The sequence below is a fragment of the Neomonachus schauinslandi genome, chromosome 10, assembly GCF_002201575.2.
Source record: "Neomonachus schauinslandi chromosome 10, ASM220157v2, whole genome shotgun sequence".
In the NCBI taxonomy this organism is placed as follows: domain Eukaryota; kingdom Metazoa; phylum Chordata; class Mammalia; order Carnivora; family Phocidae; genus Neomonachus; species Neomonachus schauinslandi.
The window spans coordinates 39,933,196-39,955,428 of NC_058412.1; the positions used below are offsets into that span (position 1 = coordinate 39,933,196).

At 39.2% G+C, this 22,233-nt stretch overlaps 1 protein-coding gene across 1 annotated transcript in view; it reads right to left on the reverse strand.

The window, feature by feature from the left end:
* Positions 1–22,233, reverse strand: part of DNAH6 (dynein axonemal heavy chain 6) — a 214,859-nt gene that overhangs the window by 21,925 nt on the left and 170,701 nt on the right. Inside the window, exons 63-67 of the mRNA XM_021697409.1 lie at positions 20,861–21,051; positions 11,820–11,980; positions 7,791–7,879; positions 6,712–6,858; positions 5,105–5,243 (exon numbers count right to left, since the gene is read on the reverse strand). Coding sequence (XP_021553084.1) covers positions 5,105–5,243; positions 6,712–6,858; positions 7,791–7,879; positions 11,820–11,980; positions 20,861–21,051 — 727 coding nt within the window. The remainder of the gene's footprint in view (positions 1–5,104; positions 5,244–6,711; positions 6,859–7,790; positions 7,880–11,819; positions 11,981–20,860; positions 21,052–22,233) is intronic.

A 22,233-nucleotide genomic window follows, 5' to 3' on the forward strand; every position in this document is an offset into this window, starting at 1 on the left:
TGATTTTGGGTCTTATTCCATCATTGATCACAGTATTCTAAAACATATACACTTCCTATGCAACACTGATTCTTTTTGAGGCCAGTAAATGAACCAAAACATTTACAAGACATTGAAACTGTATGCATACTTTATAATTATTAAAATTAAGCTAGGAAGGAAAGATAGGTCCAAGGTGAAAGAGACAACTTGCCTCACAGAAATTATGTTGTGGGGAATTAAAACTTATTAGTACCCCATCTCTTTTTTCACAGAGAAGCTACTTTCAGCATGCTCCACAGTCATCCCAAAATTCTAAGAGGAATGATATTTTTCTTCTTTGGAATAATATCATTGCTGATATAATTCCTTGGGAAAACTCCAGATCCATTGCTACATTTCATTATTTAACACTGTAGTGTTCCCAGAAGGATTTTACATATGGTACTGACACTCAACTTCTGGATTCTCTGAATGTTCAGCCATTCTCATCTCTGTATCTTCCATTATGTCAGGAAGAAATGTTTTTCATTCTCTTTCAAGCTGAGATAGTTGGTGAAAGAGTTATTTCAGTGTTTGGAATCTCAATAATTTATTTCTTCTAAGGGAGCAATGTCTTTACTTGCACCTCTCATAGGGACACTTATTTTCCCTCTCCTGTTGAAGCATTTTTGGTCTGTCGTGTTGGATCAACCACTCAGGGGGAGGGGAGAGGAGGTAGAGTAGGTATTACAGCCGGTGGTCAAGTAGCTAAATCTCCGTATTAGCAATTCTAAGAGGGAAGAAAGAGATGCTGTTGTATTTTCCTGGGTATATTCTTCTGTCACCTTCTAGGAAGTCTTGGAACACAAAGTTCGGTTACATCTTTGTAGTGGGTCCATCAGGTCTGGGCCTAAATTGAGGCTCCTCTTGGATCTTTGGGGCTGGATGGGAATGTAAGCTCAAGTTTCTCCAACTGCACAATGGTGTCTGGAAAAGGAGGATGGCCAGGAAAACTAAGACTTCTATAGTTGGTAGATGGTGAGAGGAAAGAGTTGCCCTAAAGTACTTTTTTTAAGTCACAAAGGACAATATCTGCATTTTGAGAAGCAGCACAGAAATATTTTCCTTACAAATCATCAGACTTTGTGCTTCTCCATCCAGATTGAGTTTTACCCTTTTCTTGGATCAAACTGAGTAAATAATTTTGACTCAGAGTAGATGACTCACTTTTGGGCTCAATTTTAGGAAGGAGTCTTCTGGGTTTGGTCTTCCCAGAAGAGGGACCTGAGGAGGAAGTGTCCACCATACATGCCCACCACCTGTCCTGGCCCTGACATCACAGTCCCCGAGGGGCTCGTTGCAGATTCCAGTGTGGTGGCTTCCCCCTTCTCTTCCTCTTCTATCCCCAGAGGCTGGCTCAGGGATGGCCCAATACAAACTGGACAGGCCTTAGGTTTGGCTTTGTCCTTGCCTACTTTGAGCTTAGATCTGTCTCCTGGAATTATGTATTGCTATACCTTACACTATAAAATTTTAAGACCTTCCCCACCCCCAAATACCTTCTCATATTTAAAGCCTCCTCAGTATTTCTGTTTATTCTCTCCTGTTTACTTTTTTTTTTTTAAGATTTTATTTATTCATTTGAGAGAGAGAGACAGAGCACAAGCAGGGTAAGGGGCAGAGGGAGAGGAAGAAGCAGACCTCCTGCTGAGCTGGGAGCCCAACCTGGGGCTCAATCCCAGGACTCTGGGATCATGACCTGAGCTGAAGGCAGACACTTAGCCATCTGAGCCACCCAGGTGCCCCTATTCTCTCCTGTTTAGTTTCCCCACTGGTGTTTCTGTATCTTCTCGTTCAGTCCTTCATGTTGCTTTTATTATAGCTTTGTAAATTATTGTACATCTTTACAGCCTAAAGGACTATGATTGCCAATCATTGATTACAAAGTAGAACCAAAATTTATTAACAACACACACAGGCCTTTCAGGTTGTGCCCCCAGCTTACCATTTTTAGTTTTGTTGAAGATAAAGCTCCCCTCCATGTACATCCCCTCTTCCTACTATGCACCAGCCCAACGGAATTGCTCACAAGTTCTACAGACAGGCCACACCTCAACCCATTGGGCTTTTACATCATGATTCTCTCAGCCCAGTGTGCTCTCCTGCGTTTTCTCTCCCAGTGAGCCCAACTTAGCTCAATGTAGCTGTTCAGCACTTAGCTCCCAGCAGAGCTCTCCCGGATTCCCCCGGGGTAGTGTTGTTCCTTCCTAGTTCCCACAGCATTGCGCAGACACTTCTGATTTGGTTATTATCCTAACATAGAGTTTATTCATTATCTCCACCCTCCATGCCATGAGTTTTTGGCAGGAAGGGTCTACGTCATCTTTGTATTTCTAGCATCTCTTGTAGTAGTATTAGGCAGTATTTTCTGGATTAATGCATAAATGATTGCCGAAAATACCACCCTATGGATAAAGCATTCATTGCCTTTTTGCTCCTATCCATTTTTTAAAAACAGCTTTAATAGAGAGCTATAATTTAAAAATCATAAAATCCACATAAAATTTACATGTATAATTCAGTAATATTTAGTAAACCTGCAATGTGTGTGTAACCGTCCCCACAATCTAATTTTAAAACATTTGTATCATCCCCCAAAAGAAATCTTGTGCCCCTTCTCAGTCACTCCTCATTCTTGCCCCTGCTCCATGCAACCAGGAATTTACTTTCTGTCTGTATACATTTGGTTTTTCTGGAACTTTCATATAAATGGAATCATACAATGTGGTATTTTGAGCTGACTTAAAAAAAAAAAGACTATCTTAGAGAGAGAGGGAGGGAGGGAGAGAGCGAGCAGAGGGAGGGGTAAAGGGAGGAGGAGAGAGAATCTTTTTTTTTTTTTTTAAAGATTTTATTTATTTATTTGACAGAGAGAGACACAGCGAGAGAGGGAACACAAGCAGGGGGAGAGGGAGAGGGAGAGGGAGAAGCAGGCTTCCCGCGGAGCAGGGAGCCCGATATGGGGCTCGATCCCAGGATCCTGGGATCATGACCTGAGCCGAAGGCAGACGCTTAACAACTGAGCCACCCAGGCACCCCAAGGGAGAGAGAATCTTAAGCAGGCTCCCCGCTGAGTGTGGATCCCAACTCAGGGCTCAATCCCAGGACCTTGATATAAGGACCTGAGCCCAAATCAAGACTTGGATGCTTGACTGACTGAGCCACCCAGGTGCCCTGTGCCTGACTTTTTTACTTAGCATAGAGTGTATGGGGTTTACCTATGTTGCAGCACGTATCCATACTTTATTCCTTTTTATGGCTGGATAGTACATGTGTGGATACGCCACATTGTTTTTCCATTCACCAGCTGATGGAAGTTCAAGTTGTTTCCACTTTTTGGCTATGAAGCAGTGCTGTTATAAACATGTACAAAGTTTTTGTGTGGACATGTGTTTTCATTTTTTTCCTGGGTATATACCTAGGAGAGGAATTTCTGGGTCATAGAGTAAGTCTATTTTAAAAATCTTCCAAAGTAGTGGCACCATTTTACATTGCCACCAGCAATGTATGAGGGTTCCACTTTCTCCATATCCTCCCCAACACTTTGTTACTCTTTTTTTGTTGTTTCATTTTTTAATTATAGTCATCCTAGCCGGTATAAAGTGGTATTTCATTGTGGCTTTAATTTTCATTTCCTTAATGATGGAGCATCTTTTCATGTGCTTTTTGGGCATTTATATGTCTTCTTTGGTGAAATGTCTGTTCAAATCTTTTGCCCCATTTTTAAATTGGTTTATTTTTCTTTTCACTGTTAAGTTGTAAGTGTTCTTTATATACTTTGTATACAAGTGCCTTATCAGACATATGATTTGCAGATATTTTCCTTCAGTCTGTGGCTTGTCCTTTCACTTTCTTGATGGTATTTATTGAAGTATAAAAGTTTTAAATGTTAATGATGTCCATTATTATTTTTTCTTTATTGCTTGTGTTTCTTGCATCATATCTAATAAGTCATTGCCTAGCCCAAAGTCACAAAGATTTACTTCTATGCTTCCTTCTAAGAGCTTTATAGTTTTAGCTGTTACATTTAGCTCTTATAGGACTCATTTTGAATGAATTTTTGTGTATTATATGAGATAAGGATCCAAATTCATTCTTTTGCAGTTGGATATCTAACAGTCCCAGCATCATTTGTTGAAAAAATTATCCGTCCTCCATTGAGCCGCCCTGATACCTTTGTTGAAAGTAAGCTGATCATCAATATAAGGTCAGTTGTCCATCACCATTTTATTAAGCAGTGTTGGCCCCACTGGAGTAGTGTAGTGCTGGAGGCCAGAGTATAAAGTAGCCCCCTAGATTCCAAGACCACCCCTTTTGGTCCACTCTGAGGATGGTCTTCATTCATTTTCACTGTTGTTTCACTGCCCTCCATTTCCAAGGTTTATTTGCCTTTCAAGGCTCTAGGTCACCTAATCCCTCTCTGTTCTTCCCCATTTCCCTTACTCACCAGTAAAAACCACCCATTCCCATTCTGCCCCTTTTCAGAGTGCACTTCTTCCCCCCCCTTCCCAGTGCAAATCATTTCTTCATTATTCGGGCCTACATATTCCACATTGGACCTAATTTTTTGGCACAAGGTCCCATGTGGCCACAATTAGTATTTGCTAAAAATTGTATTCCTGAAATATTTTTTCCTTTTTCACAAGTATACCTGAATCAACAGGTCTCTACTAGTCAAGCAATGTTCAGATTCTTTTGAATTTAAGAGCATACTCTCGAGGCTAGACTGACTGGATTTCAATCTTGGCTCCACCACTTACAAACTGTGCGCCTCAGTTTCCTCATGTATAAAATAGGTATATAACAGTCCTCACCTCATAGGGTTGTTGTGAGGATTAAATCTGCTAATTCTTGGGAAGTGCTGAACACAGTACTTGGCATGTATCAAGAGAGATATAAGGTTCTGCTATTATTATTTGGGAAAACATATGCCCATTTTCTATGTGTAAATATTCTCATGATATTCTTATCATGGTCTTATCTTTACAAAGGGACTATCAGAATCATCATCACCACTATCAAACACTGGGGAAAGGATGCCATCTTTATATGGGCCATGGCCTGGCCATGTGGGCATACTGACCAGTAATGTAAATCAACGCATCCCAGGGAATCTTTCCTTCTTGACAATAAAGGTTGAGGTTTAGTAAAGCACATTCCCTGTCACTGTCATTAAATTCATAGCAGATATTCCAACCAAGGGGGCCAAACTTTTTTCTCTCCTAGAAGGGAAAATGAAAATAGTCTTACATAAAATTTGGTAAAATTAACTTTGTATAAAATATTGAGAAATTAAAGGTTTCTGTTGAAGTTGGGCATCCTCATTCTGTAAAATCAGTTAAGATCATGAAGTTCAACTTCATCTAGGCTTTCAGTTTGGCTTACAGCAAACATGGGCGGCATCTCTTCCCAGTCCTAGCTCTTCTCCAAAATTTCTGAGAGAAAATTTGACATTACTGGAAATATGATAGATCTGTGAAAAGGACATTTGTCCTTCATGGTAAAATAAAATATTTCCCCATCAAAATAGGCAAAAAAGAAAAAAAAATTCTGACACTAATCATCCATCTGATGGCAAGAACTACTCTCTACTCTTCTAAGGCGTCTATCACCTAGGCTTTTCAGTCATGTCACAATGTGCTGATTACATACTGACTTCTCTGCAGTGACATCTTTTTTTTTTTAAACTGGTACACAGAATCATAACCCTTGTTTCATGACTTCACATAGTGAAGTCTTTCCCTTTCCTCATTATCTCCCTATCCCATCTTAATTTCTTAATTCCAAACTAATGATTATATGAGAGGTCTCATATTCCCTCCTCTTGATCTCAGAATTTCCCTAGGTCTTGAACCACCTCCCTACCTCAGCTGTTTTTCTTTGTACCACAGGGCCTCACACCTGGAGCCCCTGGTCCCAGCCTCACGGATCTCCTCTAGGATCTTGTTTACTTATTTATTTCGTATTTTGCATCTTTAATATTTGTTTTTTTCTTTACAGGTTCTTTCTCTGGAGACCATACACATTTGAAACCCAGGCAGCCAGTCTAATCAAGACACCATGTAGAGACATGTAGTCGAAGAGTCAGAATTTAAGTGCAGGGTCACAGGATGGACACCAAATCACAGCAGTGAGCTTTGAGCAGAGGGAAGGAGAAAGTAGTACTGAGTTGAAGGTCCTCTTTCAGGGGACTTGGGGCTCTGGTCACAGGGAAGAGGCTCCTAAGTGTGGTGAGCCCACTCAAATAGGAATAGGCAAGAATGAAACTATTGCAAGAAAAATAATGGACTGATATGTGCAAAGAAGGGATAATAAAAATAATCCTGAAATTATGGAGATATGAGACCACCGATTTCAGAAGTAGAGCCTGGAGGGAAGCAGATTTGGGAGTGAGGCATAGCTCAGGAGATCAATTTTGTGCTTTTGAATTTAACCTTGTACATTTATCCAGGTGATGGTGTCCTTTGGTCAGATCAGAGTAGAGCTGGGAGGTAAAGCCGTGAGCTGCTGAGGTGAGGGGAGTACAGAGAAATCAGCCACTGAGGGAGAACAACTTGGGTTTAGACCCTGAACTGGGCCTCAGCACTTCACAATGCCACTTGTAAGCTCTCATGTAATTCCCACTTTTTAAAAAATTTATTAACATAATGCACTTTCTTGTTTCTACTAAAAAGCAAAAATTAAGTGTACCTGAATAATTGCATGGAAGAAGCAAATGCCAAATATTATTTGTCTCCATTTTCTTCCAAGTATATTTTCTTCAAAAAACGAAGGTGTCATTTCAGTAAATGCTCGTCTGATATTTGCACGTAGACCTTTCGGAGGCTCATTGGTTACCTGGATTCAGACACATATGTGGCAGAGAGGGCAATTTTATAGATTCACATTATTTCTGAATAACACACATAGACTGAAGACATCGAGAGGATGTGGGGCATTCCTGGCATGTGGGGGCCTGCTCTGTATCTTGCTCAGCCTCAGTCTCTGCAGTTGGGCCTCATGGGGTCTTTAGACCTACAGTCGGTGAACCGTCTCCACAAGAACCTCAGACAATTTCTTTTGGTGTCCATTTTTCTAAATATGGGCCAGAAAGTATGCTCAGGTCTGCAGCATTGGATTTTCCACGCATCCCAACATATGGCATCCCTTGATGACATGGGAGAGGGAAGGAAGAGGCATCTCTTGTTCCTGAGTGATCATTCATATGCAGAGGCTTCCTATATATTGGAGACTTCCAGCACTGAAATCCAGCAGCCATACTACCTGTAGGCCTTCCTATGTCTCACAAGCTGAAATAGCCTCTTAATTCTGGGAGGGGTTCCATTCTCACTACACTCTGCATCCTTGACATTTTTTCTTTTCTTTTTTTTTTTTTAAAGATTTTTTATTTATTTATTTGACAGAGAGAGAGAGTGAGAACAGGAACACAAGCAGGGGGAGTGGGAGAGGGAGAAGCAGGCTTTCCGCTGAGCAGGGAGCCTGATGCGGGGCTCGATCCCAGAACCCTGGGCCACCGACTGAGCCACCCAGGCGCCCCCTTGACATTTTCTTATAGAGTTGAATGATCAACAGACTAGGGCGCACAAGGATGGGAGTGGCTTGGGAAACTGCCTGCGTGCTAGCAGGTGAAGGGATACTGACTTCCCCCTCCCCACCTGGGTCACCCACACTTTGATGTGGTCCTGTGTGGGGCCTGGGCTCCCCGGACGACTCGGGGAACACTCTGAGGCCAGTCATTTTGCACCATTCCAACCATGTGCATACGTTACCTTGACAGAATTTTGAAGAACTGTAACAGGAAATGTACTACTAGGCATGGAACTTAAAAAAAGTCGAAAAGTGTCCTTGATAGTAATAGCTGTTTAAAACAAAGACAACAAAAAAAGGAAAATGCTTAACTTAAAATAATACTTTTACATAACAAACGCTTATTATGGGATAGCAAAAAACCCGCTGTGAGCTCTGTTTAAAGGCTAGTTTAAGTCTTTTATGTTGTAAAATGTTCTAAAATGGAGGTGGGAGGAATTTTTATAGAAACTCTTAATACATGAAAATTTGGCAATCTAGACACTGGCACATCTGAGTAAAGAAATTAAGGACACATTAATTTTTAATACTTGGAGGTGTTAAGGGCCTTCCCTCTGAGATGGGGAAAATTTTCAATTAAAAAATAGGACTGTTACTGCCAGTGCTCATGAAGTGTTTTGTTTTATTTTTAAACAATTCAATTTATGGCAGATTGCATGAAAATGGTCAGAAAGCGTCATGGAGAAGAAAGGGATTTCTCCTCTCTGCAGATAAGTTGCAAAGGGAATTGAGGGAGTATGGACAGGCTTCATGAGTAGCATGAAGAAGTTAAGTCAATATGCTTACTTTGTGAGCTTTGCACAGAAAGCCTAAGAAAATGAGTTCCCTTCTGGGTTCAAAAGGCTGAAGCAAAGTTGGGAAAAGTGTTGTTCCCATTATCGGAAGACGCAGGCATCATCCACGGATGACTTTCTCGATGCTGGTTTTTAAGTACATATTATGGTATTTCTTCAGCATTCCAGGCCTGCTCCCTCCCTAGGGTCTTCGCACTGGCTCTTCCTTCTGCCTGGAATGCTCTTCCTTTAGATTCCCTCACTTTCTTCAAGTCTTGGTCAAATGTTACCTTCTCAAAGAGGTTTACCCAGATCACACTGTTTAAATTGCTACCCACTCTTCCTCCCTATCACCCTCAACCCCCGCCCATTTCATCCTGACCTTTCTGATCCTCCTTACTCTATTTTTTTCCAAAGCACTAGCCACATTCTATCATACCATAAAATTACTTATTTATCATATGGTTTAATTATTGTTCGTCTCCCCTTACTAACATTTAAGTTCTAGGAGGGCAGATATCTATGGTTGTTTTGTTCACTGTCCTACCTTAAAGATCTAGAACAGGGCATGGTACATGGTAGGTTCCCAAATATTTATTGAATGAATGACTACAGATTAAAGCTGAATTTATGCTTATTTTGGTAATCTAAATTCATGAACTATATTAAATAGCTAAAATTAAAAGGTAGTTCTAGTAAAATTCTAGAGCAACACTGAAATTGCTTGCATGGTAAAAACTATTAGGTATAGAAGTCAGACATCAACCAAAGTCTTAGGGCTAATGAGATAACCAAAATAACCAAATGTTCAATAACCAAAAATCCAAAGCATGAAAAAGGCAGATTTAGAGAAGTACTTTTATTCATACTTTTTCTGTTATAATTGCAGAAAGCATCAAGAATATTAACTTTCACAGACATCATAGAAGTTTCGAACTGGAATGGAACCTCAGGAATCAGCATAGGGTTTCTAGTGAAGATGCCGTGTGGGCATCTTATGGCTGGGGAAACTGAGGCCCAGAGAGGAGACATGGTAGCACAGGCAGGGAGTAGTGGGGGCAGAACTCTACTCAGGTCTTAGAATTTTGAGTCCAGAGTTTTTGCTTCTTCCTTTGTTTCTTTTTTCTTTTGTTCACTTACTCTTTTCGGCTTATTACCTGAATATATTTTATTTTAAATGGGTTCAAGTTAAACATCAGAACTCAAATGGGTACATTACTAAATGGTTGTACCAAGGGCCGGAAGATGATTTTTTTATCCATTTAAGCTTTGGTAAGCCAAAGGCCCTTCAAAACCACACCCAACTTCTGCTGGCTTCCATAGCCTGTCCAGCCTCCAGCATACACTCGCTCATGTCCCACTCACCATGAGGCTGAACAACGTCTCCTTATTTTGAAGGCTCATGTAGTCCCACTGCAGCAAATTGCTTTTTAGATGCCTTCCCTAGCATTTCATTCTTAATTATAAGCCTAATCATCAGCAACCCCTGGACAGTGGTGAATACCTTCTTGTCATTTTTTTCTTTAATTATTTAAATGGAAATAAGCCACAGGCCCAGTTGGAAGCAGGCCACTCTTATTTGCACTGCAAAAGGGTGAAAAGAGTGGAGATTCTGGATGGTTGATGTGAAGGACCCCATCCTTGCTGGAAGAAGCAGCCTGCAGAGGCAAGGAGTGGGGAACCAGGAAATGAGGGATCTTTAGGCGATGGCTGCTATGTCTTGGCTGTGGGGTGGTGTCCAGTGTAGGCTGGCCACTTTGTAAAGGCAGCAGTAAGTAAAATCACTTGCAAGACTGGCTGTAGAGCTCCCACCTTCCCAGAAAGCTTCTGTGGTCAGGGCACAAAGGAAGACCCCAGAGAAAGGGCTCTGGATATCCTAGGTTGGTAGGATGGTCTTCTGACAGAGTAAAGTGGGGCTCATGCTGCTTATTAACAATAATATGGTTCCTAAGGTTTCAATTATTTTTATACTAACATTTTAAAATAAGTAGATTCTATCTTAATCTCAGGAAACAAACTGAGGGTTGCTGGAGTGGAGGGGGGTGGGAGGGATGGGGTGGCTGGGTGATAGACATTGGGGAGGTTTTGTGCTATGGTGAGCGCTGTGAATTGTGTAAGACTGTTGAATCACAGACCTGTACCTCTGAAACAAATAATACATTATATGTTAAAAAAAAAAAAAAGAAGATAGCAGGAGGGGAAAAATGAAGGGGGTAAATCGGAGGGAGAGACGAACCATGAGAGACTATGAGAAACAAACTGAGGGTTTTAGAGGGGAGGGGATGGGGGGATGGATTAGCCTGGTGATGGGTATTAAAGAGGGCACCTATTGCATGGAGCACTGGGTGTTATATGCAAACAATGAATCATGGAACACTACATCAAAAACTAATGATGTACTGTATGGTGATTAACATAATAAAATAAAATTAATAAAAAAAAGAAAATAAATAAAATGAGTAGATTCTAAATCCTCTTCTTTCTTTGCAGCCCATTATAACTTTCTTGATTGGGAAAGAAAGTGCTGATGTTATAGTTAGCGGTAGTAGTGGTAGCAACTATGAATAACGCTGGGTACGCCCATGGGGTGTGTGTGGCTGAAGCCGCTTGAAAGCATAAAGTTGAACAAAAATCAAAATGGCTGCACTAATGCTTCAGGGAAGCTGGATTTTAAACTAAGTCACCTTTTTCCTCTTTTGCAAACCTCCCCGCCTCCCTTCTTAGCCTTTTGTTTCAGGAACCTGGTACCACCCTGAAGACATGATGAACCAGGCTGGCGGCAAGTACACGATTCCTGTCAAAACCAGCTAGATCCTGTATTTCCCCATTAACTCCGCTCCCCCCCCCACCCCAGCCCCTTTCCTTCAGGTGGGCTTGCAGTTTTGAAGGCCACAGCCTGCTGCAGCCTCCTTTGCCTGGCAAAGCAATATAGCTATTGTTCCTCTTTATCCTAAACTCTGTCTTTGCCTCGCTATTTCGGCTCCGAAGCCCTGAGGTCGGTTTTCCACAACACGTCTAGGAGTCACAGAGAATAAGAAGTGGTGAAACACGACTCTAGGGGGATTGGCGGCAACTTGAATCTGTGAATCTTCTCTCATTCTGCAGTGAAAGATTTAATTTCCTTGCTTTGTCCTAAGTCCATTTTTCTATCTCTTTTATCATGCCTGTATGTAACCTATTTTGAATTCAAATGGCCTCCATAGAAAGGAACATGAAACAGAAATGATCCAGTGGATCATACGCACAACTTGGAGTCTGAAGATCTTTTTTCAAGTCTGGATTGTGTAATTTAACTAAAACTCTCTAGGTCTCAAATTCCTCCTTTTTATTATGGGGAAACATAATTCCTACAATAAAAAATTATTGCAAGAATTGGATTCAACAAAGAAAGTCTACATAAAAAGGTATTATTATGAAAATGCTATGTTTTCAACATACTTGAATCTGTGAAGGTTTTAATTAGTTCTTCCATTGCCAACATCCAAGAAACAGCAAGATGGCAGTTTTGCAAAAATACCCAGTTTCCTGATTTCATTGCATCTTTGATCATTCTTTCAGCAATGGGTCCTTGTCCTTGCCCCAGTGAAATTGATTGCACCCTGAATTCCACAACAACAAAAAAATGCTGTTTTATGTTATTTATAAGCAATGAGACTATGAAGAAATGTAAATATAGTATACTCCTAAAATATGCACACATTTCAAATCCTCATTTTAATAGATGTGCAAATATTTATTTTCTTGTTTTTAAAAAACATTATCTACTATAACACACATATAGAAAAGTCCAAAAAACCAAATAGATAGCTCTATGAATTATCACAATTAAATACCCGTGGTTGAGAATGAAGTTTGCCAACATGCCAGGGACATATCTTTTATGCCCCTTTCTACTCCAATGACTTTTCCTTCCTCCTTCCCAAAGGGACCTGTTATCCTGATTTCCAACACTATAGGTTAGTTTTTAAAAACTTAAAAAAATTTGAAGTCTCACATCCATATAGAGTAATACGTAAATCATTAGTGTACGGCTTAATGAAGTCTCCCAAAGTGAATGTGTACACTTGTAACACCACACAGGACACAAAAAAGAGAGGATTACCAGCACCCACCCAATTGATAGACTTCTTCATTCTCAAAGGTAAAAACTATTTTGAATTCTAACACCATAGATTAATTTTACTAGCTATTATATTTTATATAAATGGAATCATATAGTATATATATCTTCTGTATTTGGTCTGTTTCAATCAACAGTATTTTTTTAATTTATTTTTTATTTTTTTAAAAGATTTTATTTATTTGACAGAGAGAGAGGGAGTGCACACAAGCAGGCAGAGTGAGAGGGAGAAGCAGTCTCCCCGCTGAGCAGAGAGCCCGACATGGGGCTCAATCCCAGGACCCTGGGATCATGACCTGAGCCGAAGGCAGAGGCTTAACCAACTGAGCCACCCAGGTGCCCCAACGTTATTTTTTTAGATTAATTCATATTATTGTGTGTCATTGTAGTTCATTCATTTTCATTGCTATATAATATTCCACCCTGTGATTATACCACAATTTATTCATCTTTTCTGCTCTTGATGGACATTTGGGTTATTTCTGGTTCTTGGCTATGACATCCAATGCTGCACTAAACATCTTCTACATGTCGTTTGGTATACATGCACACTCCATTTTGTTTTGTATACTGCTAGGAGTAGAACTGCTGTTTGACACAGTATGTGTATGTTTATTATAATATCAAACTGTTTTCCAAAGTGATGCCACCATTCTGAATTCAACTTCCACAGAGAGTGTTTCTCCATATCCTTAATAGCACCTGGTGGATGTGTAGTGGTATCTCACTGAGGTTTTAAATTGTTTCTGCTTTTCATAGCTTTATTTGTTGGCCATCTGGCTATTCCCTTTTATATCTCCCCTCCCTCCTTCTTTTTTTCCTATTGTCCTTTTTTAATTTCTAAGATTTCTTTATATTGGATATAAATCCTTTGTTAAATTTTTACTGTCTCCACAGTTTTGCCTTTTCCAGAATGTCATATAGTTGGAATCATACAGTAGGTAGTCTTTCCGGATTGGCTTCTTTCACTCAGTAATATGCAGTTATGTTTCCTCCATGTCTTTTCAGGGTTTGATAGCTCATTTGTTTTTAATGCTGCATAATATTCCATTTCATGGGTGTACCACAGTGTATTTACCCATTCATGTACTGAGAGACATCTTGGTTGCTTCCAAGTTTGGCAAGTGTTAATAAAGCTGCTATAAACATCTGTGTGTATATTTTTTGCATGGACATGACATAAGTTTTCAACTCCTTTGGGTAAATACCATGAAGTGTGATTTCTGGATTATATGGTAAGAGTATGTTAATTTTGTAAGAAGACCGCAAACTGTCTTTCAAAGTGGCTACACCATTTTGCATTCCCACCAGCAATAGAATTGCTGTTGTTAGTATGCATTAATACAATCTGTTTTTATGTCTAGTAACCTTACTAAATCCATTAAAAAAATTTTAAGATACACTTTATCAGAGTAAAAAATGTTCTATTTCTGGTTTTCTCTTTCTAAAAAATGATTTCTGGATTCTTTTTTTTTAAAATATTTTATTTATTTGACAGAGAGATAGAGAGAGCACAAGTAGCAGAGAGGCAGGCAGAAGGAGAAGAAGCAGGCTCCCTGCTGAGCAGGGAGCCCGACGTGGGGCTCGATCCCAGGACCCTGGGATCATGACCTGAGCCGAAGGCAGCCGCTTAACCAACTGAGCCACCCAGGCACCCCTGATTTCTAGATTCTTAACTAGGATTTTTTTCTCCATGAATGCGTGTTGAATTTTAACAAATGCTTTTTCTGCCTCATTAATAGTTTTCTTTATTTAAAGGGTTTTTCTCCTTTATTCTTTCAGTGTGGTGATTTATATTAACTCATTTTCAATATTTTAACCATTATTGCATTCCTGGGAGAGATCCAGCATCGTGGGAAAGTTTTCAATAATGAATTCAATTAAAAAATTATTGAATGGACAATTCAAACATTCTAATTATTCTTATCAGTTTTTAAGTTGTGGGGACACCTGGATGGCTCAGTTGGTTATGCGTCTGCCTTTGGTTCAGGTCATGATCCCAGGGTCCTGGGATCAAGTCCCGCATCAGGCTCCTTGCTTAGTGGGGAGCCTGCTTCTCCCTCTGCCTCCTGCTCTCCCTGATTGTGCTCTCTGACAAATAAATAAATAAAATCTTCTTAAAAAAAAGTTTTTAAGTTGTGTTTTTTGAGAAATTTTTTCATTTCATTAACATTTCAAATTTGTTGGTGAAGTTTTTTAAAAAATATGTTCTTATGATCATTTTAATGTCTGCTGATCTGTAGTGATACTCTTTTCATTCATGATGCAAGTTTTTTGGATCTCTGTCTCTGTCTCTCAACAGTTTCAGCAGGGATTTATGTTTTATTAAACTTTTTTTTTTTTAAAAAGCAGGGCACTTGAGTAAGTGTCAGACTCTTGATTTCTGCTCAGGTTATGATCTCAGGGTCATGAAGTTGAGCCCTGCATTGGGTTCCGTGCTGGGTGTGAAGCCTGCCTAGGATTCTCTTTCTACGTTCCTCTCCCACAGCGCATGCCTTCTGTCACTCCCTCTCTCAAAAAAAACAAACAACTTTAAAAAAAAATCTACTTCTGGTCTTTTGGATCTTGTCTATTGAATATATGTTTCTATATCATTAATTTCTGTTCTTACATTTTTTTCCTTCTATTAGAGTTTAATCATTACATTTTAGATTGCCATTTGCCTAATATATGCACTTATGCCTATAAATTTCCCCGTAATCCGAGTTTCAGATGCATCTCACAAGTTTTGATATATTTTCACCATTATCCTATTTAGTACATGTTTGAATTTCCATTTCAATATCTTCTTTGTCTTTAAATGGCTTAATCTTAGCTTTGTTTAAAAATTTGTTGTGACAATGGAGCGCCTGGGTGGCTCAGTTGGTTAAGCGTCCGACCCTTGATCTCAGTTCAGGTCTTGATCTCAAGGTCCTGAGATCAGCCCAGCATGGAGCCTACTTTAAAAAAATTGTTTTGACAGGAATAAAATTCTATGTGCACAGTAATTTGCTTTCAGTACTTTGAATATACATTCTTGTGGCTTTCATTGTTTTGCAGAGAAATCAGTCAACAGCTTACCTGCACCTTTGAAGATAATCTTTTACTGTACTGTCTTTGTTTTTTTTTTTGCAATTTACTATGATGGGTTTTTGGTAGAATTGTTTTTGTTTACTTGTTTATTTTAAAGATTTAATTTTTAAGTAATCTCCACACCCAATGTGGGGCTCAAACTCATAGCCCTGGGATCAAGAGTCACATGCTCTATCAACTGAGCCAACCAGGCACCCCAGGTAGAATTGTTTGTGTTTATTATGCTTGGCATTTGGTAGGGTTTATTTAATTTGCAGATTGGTGTCTTTTGTCAATTTTGGAAAATTTTCAGCCATTGCTTATTGAAATATTACTCTGCGCTCTTTTCTCCTCTGGAACTTAGATGGTATCTTATTAGATCTTGTCACTGTATCTCTGTCTCTTACTCTCATTTGTCTTTTTCCTTGTTTAGTCTCTGCATGCTTTTTACTCATCAAATTCATCTTGGAATTCTGAATCTTAATTTTTAACTTCTTAATTTCTAAATTCTTTTTTTTTTTAAAGATTTTATTTATTTATTTGAGACAGAGAGAATGAGAGACAGAGAGCATGAGAGGGAGGAGGGTCAGAGGGAGAAGCAGACTCCCTGCCGAGCAGGGAGCCCGATGCGGGACTCGATCCCGGGACTCCAGGATCATGACCTGAGCCAAAGGCAGTCGCTTAACCAACTGAGCCACCCAGGCGCCCGTTAATTTCTAAATTCTTAATTATATTTTTCAATTCTAGAATTCTGCTTTTAAATAATTTTAGTTCTCTGTCAATTTTCTCAATCTTTCCTTTTTGAACATTTAAACATTGCTATTTAAAAATCAATCTCATGTATCCATTATCAGGATGCTGTACTGTGTTCCTATTATGTATTGTTTTTCTTGACTTTTAAACATATTTTTTGGCCTTCTCGTGTCCCTGGTTATATTTTATTTGTATGCCTAGGATTTTGTGTTCCTCCACACAAGACTCACATCTTCTTCTGGCAAGCAGCTAGAGATACAAGTAATCAGGGGTCACCATAATCTCCTTATAAGTGTATTTCTTACCTGGCCTTATTCCTTCTGATGAATCTCCTTAGAGGGCCAAACCAAAGTAAGGGAGGTTGTTTACCAGTTTCCTCTACGATTTAGTCGGCTCTGGGCTCCAATTTTGTCCCCTTTGTCCCTTTAATCGGTGAAAAGTTTTGCTCAGTGTCTCAGCCTCTTTGCCTCCTCTTCTGATGCCTCTCTGTGAGTGCAGGACTTACTCTTCTGGGTTTTCTTCATCTCTGGACTATTCCTTACTATTTTATTCATTCTCCAAACTTTCAAGCATTTTAAAAAATATATTTTGTTCAAGGTTTCTAGTTGTTCTTAGTGGGGATATTAGTCTGAGTTCTTAGTCTGCCATTTCTGGACCAGAAGTCCTTAAATATTCATAAATTTACAGCTAAGTGCCTCATTACTATACCTTACTGGTTTTTGATATGTAATATTATTTTTGTTATGTACTTCCACTTACTGGGAAATTTCCCTTACGACTTCCCTTTAATAGATGAGTTGTTCAAAAGGGCATTTTTGGTTTTCCAAATATTAAAAAAACTAACTTTTAAGATTGATTTTTAATATTAATTGTGTCAGGGATTAAGTTTATCTTATTTTTGAAATATGACTTAGCACATGGTTAATTCTTATAAGTGTTCCATGTGTATTTTGAAGAACTTGCATTTGTTCTATGCATTGAGTGCATAGGTCATTAATCAAAGGTCATTAATTTCACTGTTAAATTTATTGTCTGAATATTTTATATTCTTAGCAATTCTGCAACTTTTTTTTGTTCTTCATAATGGTTTCTATTAGAGATGCATTAACATTTTCTACATTAATGTTACTTTATCAATTTCTCCTTGTATCAGTTTCTTCCGTTTTTGCTTTATAGATTTCAAGCTTTGTTAGTTGTGTACAATTGTACAATTGGTGTTTTTTGTTTGTGGGTTTTTCTATATATCCTACAGTTGCCCTCTTTATCCCTAATTTTTTTTTTTTTTTTTTTTGCCCTCAACTCTATTTTGTGATGTTCCTTTGAATTGTCAACAGCTTTTTTTGGTTAGTATTTGCATAGTATCTCTTTAATTTCTACTTTCCTATGCTGTCTTTGTATTTTTTATGCATTTGCTAAGTAGCATATAGCTGAATGTTGTTTTTAAAATCCAGTTTGGTCATATTTATCTTTTCACAGTTGAGATACTTTCACTTTCTTAGGTATTTGGGTCAATTTCTCTATTTTGGTTTGACTTTTTGGTTTACTATATTTTGAATTTATTTTTCTTCTTTCCTATCTAATGTTGGATTAGAATATTGCACTACATATTCTTTTGTTCCTCTCCTGGCTTGCACACTATAAATTATTTATTATTCTGGTGTTTTCCCTTAAAATTTCAACATTCCATTCAAACACAAATTTTCTCAAGGCAAACAGAGTTATTCCGTACTTCTTTTTTCTTCCTGAATACATCAAGAACTTAGCATATATTAACTACCTATTAACATCCCTCCCCATCTTCTCATTATCTTGAATTCTTTTATGTTTAATACTTACTGTGAAATATTTGAGACATACAAAAGCTATAAAGTTAATATAGTGAATATTCATGTACCCACAATCCAGCTTAGGAAATAAAACACTGTCTACATGATCTGAACTGCAGTGTGCTCCTCCTTGTTCACTTCTGTCTCATTACCCAACCTTCACTTCCCAAAGTCACTGCTATCCTGGATTTGGCATAAGTTCCCTACCTTTCTTTATACTGTTATTGCAATATTATGAGTTCCTAAACAATATATAATATATATAGTTTAAACTTTTTATATATTTTATATTTCTCCAATATTATATAGTTTTTCTGCAACTTATTTTTTTGGCTCAGTATTAGTTTGTGTGACCCATCCATATTGATATACATAGTTCTCGTTTGTTCGTTTTCATGGCTATGGTGTATTATATTCAATTTTATAAATATGCCACAACTTGTATGATCATTTTTCTAGATGGACATTTTGGATGTTTTGGTGTTTTCTGTTATGTTTCTACAAATGTTCTTGAACATGGCTCCTTGCACCATGTGACTGATTTTATTCTACATTGCAGATTCAGTGATGACTTGTTGAAATGTAGGGGATGCCATTTTCAACTTTAACATACTGTCAATTACTCTTCAAATTGATTTTAACCAATTTTTCACTCTCACTTGTAATATGGATATTTCCATTGCTCCTTATCTTTGCCACCATTTTGCCAATTTCATGGGTATGAAATGATATCTCCTTAATGGCTTTAATTTGTTGTATCCTAATTACTTGTGAGGCCAGACATCTTTTCAAATGCTTATCAGGCATTTAGGTTTCTTTTTTTTTTTTTTAAAGATTTTATTTATTTATCTGACAGAGAGAGAGAGACACAGTGAGAGAGGGAACACAAGCAAGGGGGAGTGGGAGAGGGAGACGCAGGCTTCCCACAGAGCAAGGAGCCCGATGAGGGACTCGATCCCAGGACCCTGGGATCATGACCTGAGCCGAAGGCAGACGCTTAACAACTGAGCCACCCAGGCGCCCCGGCATTTAGGTTGCTGAAATTTTCTATTCCGAAAATCTCTGAAACTCTCCTGTTCATATTTTTTGTCTTTGTTTATATTGTATTGTTTTCTTTTTCTGAGATCAAGAGTTGGATGCTTAACTGGGTGCTGAGCCACCAGGTGCTGTTTTCTTTTTCTTATTAATTCATAGGAGCTCTTAACAGTTCTGTATACTAATTCTTTGTTAGGATTTCAGAACCAAAGGCAAACGTCTAGGATCATAAATTTTATGTGTCAACTTGACTGGGTCACATGGTGTCCAGATATTTGGCCAAACATTACTCTGGGTGAACCTGTGGGGGTGTTTCTGGGTGAGATTAACATTGAATGGGTAAACTGAGTAAAGCAGATTGCCCTTCTTAATGTGGATAGGCCCCATACAATCAATTGAAGACCTGAATAGAACAAAAAGGCTGAGTTAGAAGGAGCTCCTCCTGCCTGTCTGAATGGTGACACTGGTCTTTTCTGGCTCAGATTCAGATGGCAACACTGGCTCTTGGGTGTTGAGCCTCCTGGCTTTCACACTGGAACTTACACCATTAGTTCTCCTGGTTTTTAGGCCTTTGGACTGGAACTATATATTGGCTCTCTTGGGTTTCCACCTTGCTGATTGCAAATTTTGGGACTCCTCAACCTCCATAATTATGTAAGCAAATTTCTATAAATATATATATATAAAATTATATGTTATATGTGTATATGATAACATATATCATAAGATACTTTTTCTTTCCTCCTCTCCCCCCCTCTCCTTTCTTCCTTCCTTCCTTCCTTCCCTCCCTCCTTTCCTTCTTTCCTCCTTCCTTCTTTCTTTCCTCCTCTCCTCTCCCCTCGCCTCCCCTCCCTTCTCCTCTCCTCTCCTCTCCTCCCCTCTCTTCTCCTCTCCTCCCCTCCCCTCCCCTCCCCACTCCTCTCCTCTCTTTTCTTAGTTGGGTCTGTTTTTCTGGAGAAGCCTGACTAGTGCAGACTATGAACTCCAAATGAACAGATCGGACCCATCATCTTATAATCCTCCAGCCAGGGAAAAGGCCAGACCCGCCACTCCATGGAAGGGTCTGTCAGGTGTTAAGGCTGGAAATTACCTTGTAGATAAGAGACCCCTCCCCTCCCCTGCCACCCTGAGGTCTTGTGCACTTCCTTACCCATCTGAACACCATTTTGGGGAGGACTGGGGGAAGAAGTCAGGAAGACTGACCTTTTTTGAGAAAGAAACCAAATCAGCTTACCCTGGAGACATTTAATCAAAAGAAAATAAGTAAAGTAAATGTGAGAGTTTAAACTTCCCCCTGCCCCTATTATTCAGCAGGGTAGAGGCTCATGAGAAAGAGGAGATTGATAATACAACATAAGGAGATCTGGATTTTTTTGCACATTTCATACGGAGTAAACCAGTCCTTTTACAGTCACATTAAAGTAACGTCTTAAATAACAAAGTTTTAATCACTATTCTACTAGCTTATTATACATTTTGGAAAATCTTCCCTTTGTTCAAATAAAGTTTACAACTGCTTTTATTATTTTTGACCACATTTTAACAACAGGCATAGCTAAATATTAATATATCTTAATTTATTTAGTAAGGGATACCTAATGTAGGAATTCACACTCCACAGAGGGAAGAAAAAGGGCAAATTTTAACAAGGAGATGTTCATATGAATTACAAATATGGCCCCATGTGACCTTACCGTTCTGAATACCCGCTGTCCCTGGCAAACCTCTGGAATGCGCCCATAGGATCCGAGCCTGTGCTTAAGATAAATACCAGGGGAGTGTTATATGACATGTCTTGATACAGAGTGGGCAAGTCCACAGGTGGTGTCTCTATAAAGTGTTTTCCAAGATTTTCTATTACAAAGTCTGTAAGAGCAAAAACCACCTGAAAGTTGAAAAGAAAAATGTTTAAAAAACAGTATGTTGGATGAGGATCCTTCATAATTCTATCCTATTTCTCCCCTTCAACTTCTCCAAGGGGGTGCCCTGTTGTTCTGCACTCATTCTCTCTTAATTAGGTATCTTTCTTTCTTCCTACTGGATTTGTGCACCACGTAACTGCCAACAGCCATAGTTCCCATGACCTCACGGAGCAAGCTGACTCTTGGATGAGAGGAAAGTCCCTTGTCATTCCATCCATCTCCAGACCTGCTATTGCCCCATCCTTGCCTCTTTTTGTCCCATCCTTCTCACATTCTCGTGGACTTTATTTTCAGTCCTTCCACTGTCTCCTTCTGCACTATTGATCTCCCCCTCTCTCCCAGATCTTCTTATCATCATACAATTGGGCTCCTCTGTCTCCTATTATTAAAACCAAACAAAAGCCTTCCCTTGATTGCTGTGCCCCTCCAGCTATTTTCTTTCTTTGCTTCCCTTCATAAGCCAGCTTCTCAGAATTGACACCATATATTGTCTCCCCATCTTCCTCTCTCATTTTACTCATCAGCCTCTTCTGGCTTTTCTTGGGAACCAGCCTCAGCCCTGATGATCATACCCCTGCCTGACCACTTCCTACACCGATCTGTTTCCTTCACGGATCCTCTCCTAGCCTGTTTACTCCATTCCTGCTCTTGCAGACCCTCTCCCTCTTAGCCCACATGGAGCTTTTGTGTGAGATGGGAAAAGGTGTCCCTTCTTCAATATACTTGTGCCAGAAAGCTGTCATGATAAATATACAAACCACACCGACAGTATCTATAATGCAAACAGTGCCCTTAAGGGTTGTGCAGTGCACATCCAGCACAACTGTAAGCAGCAGTCTTGCTTTAACGTTCGCCCTCCATTAGATGTTGACATCACCTCATCCAAACAATTCTTGTATGTTTTTTGTTGTTATCGTTGAGAGGGGACATCTCGACCTGGTTCAGGGCCATGGCCTTGGATCGCACCCTTCTGTGGCCAGTCTGGGAAAAGATGTTTACATGCCTGCCCATTTAAGTGAGGATATATTGTGTACTAACTATAAAGGTGGCATGGACTAAAACGGACAGCCTTGCAACAGGGCCAAGGGAGTTTGGAGTTTAGTTTTAGTTATGTCATTGTGTGACTAAATATAATTTCAACATCA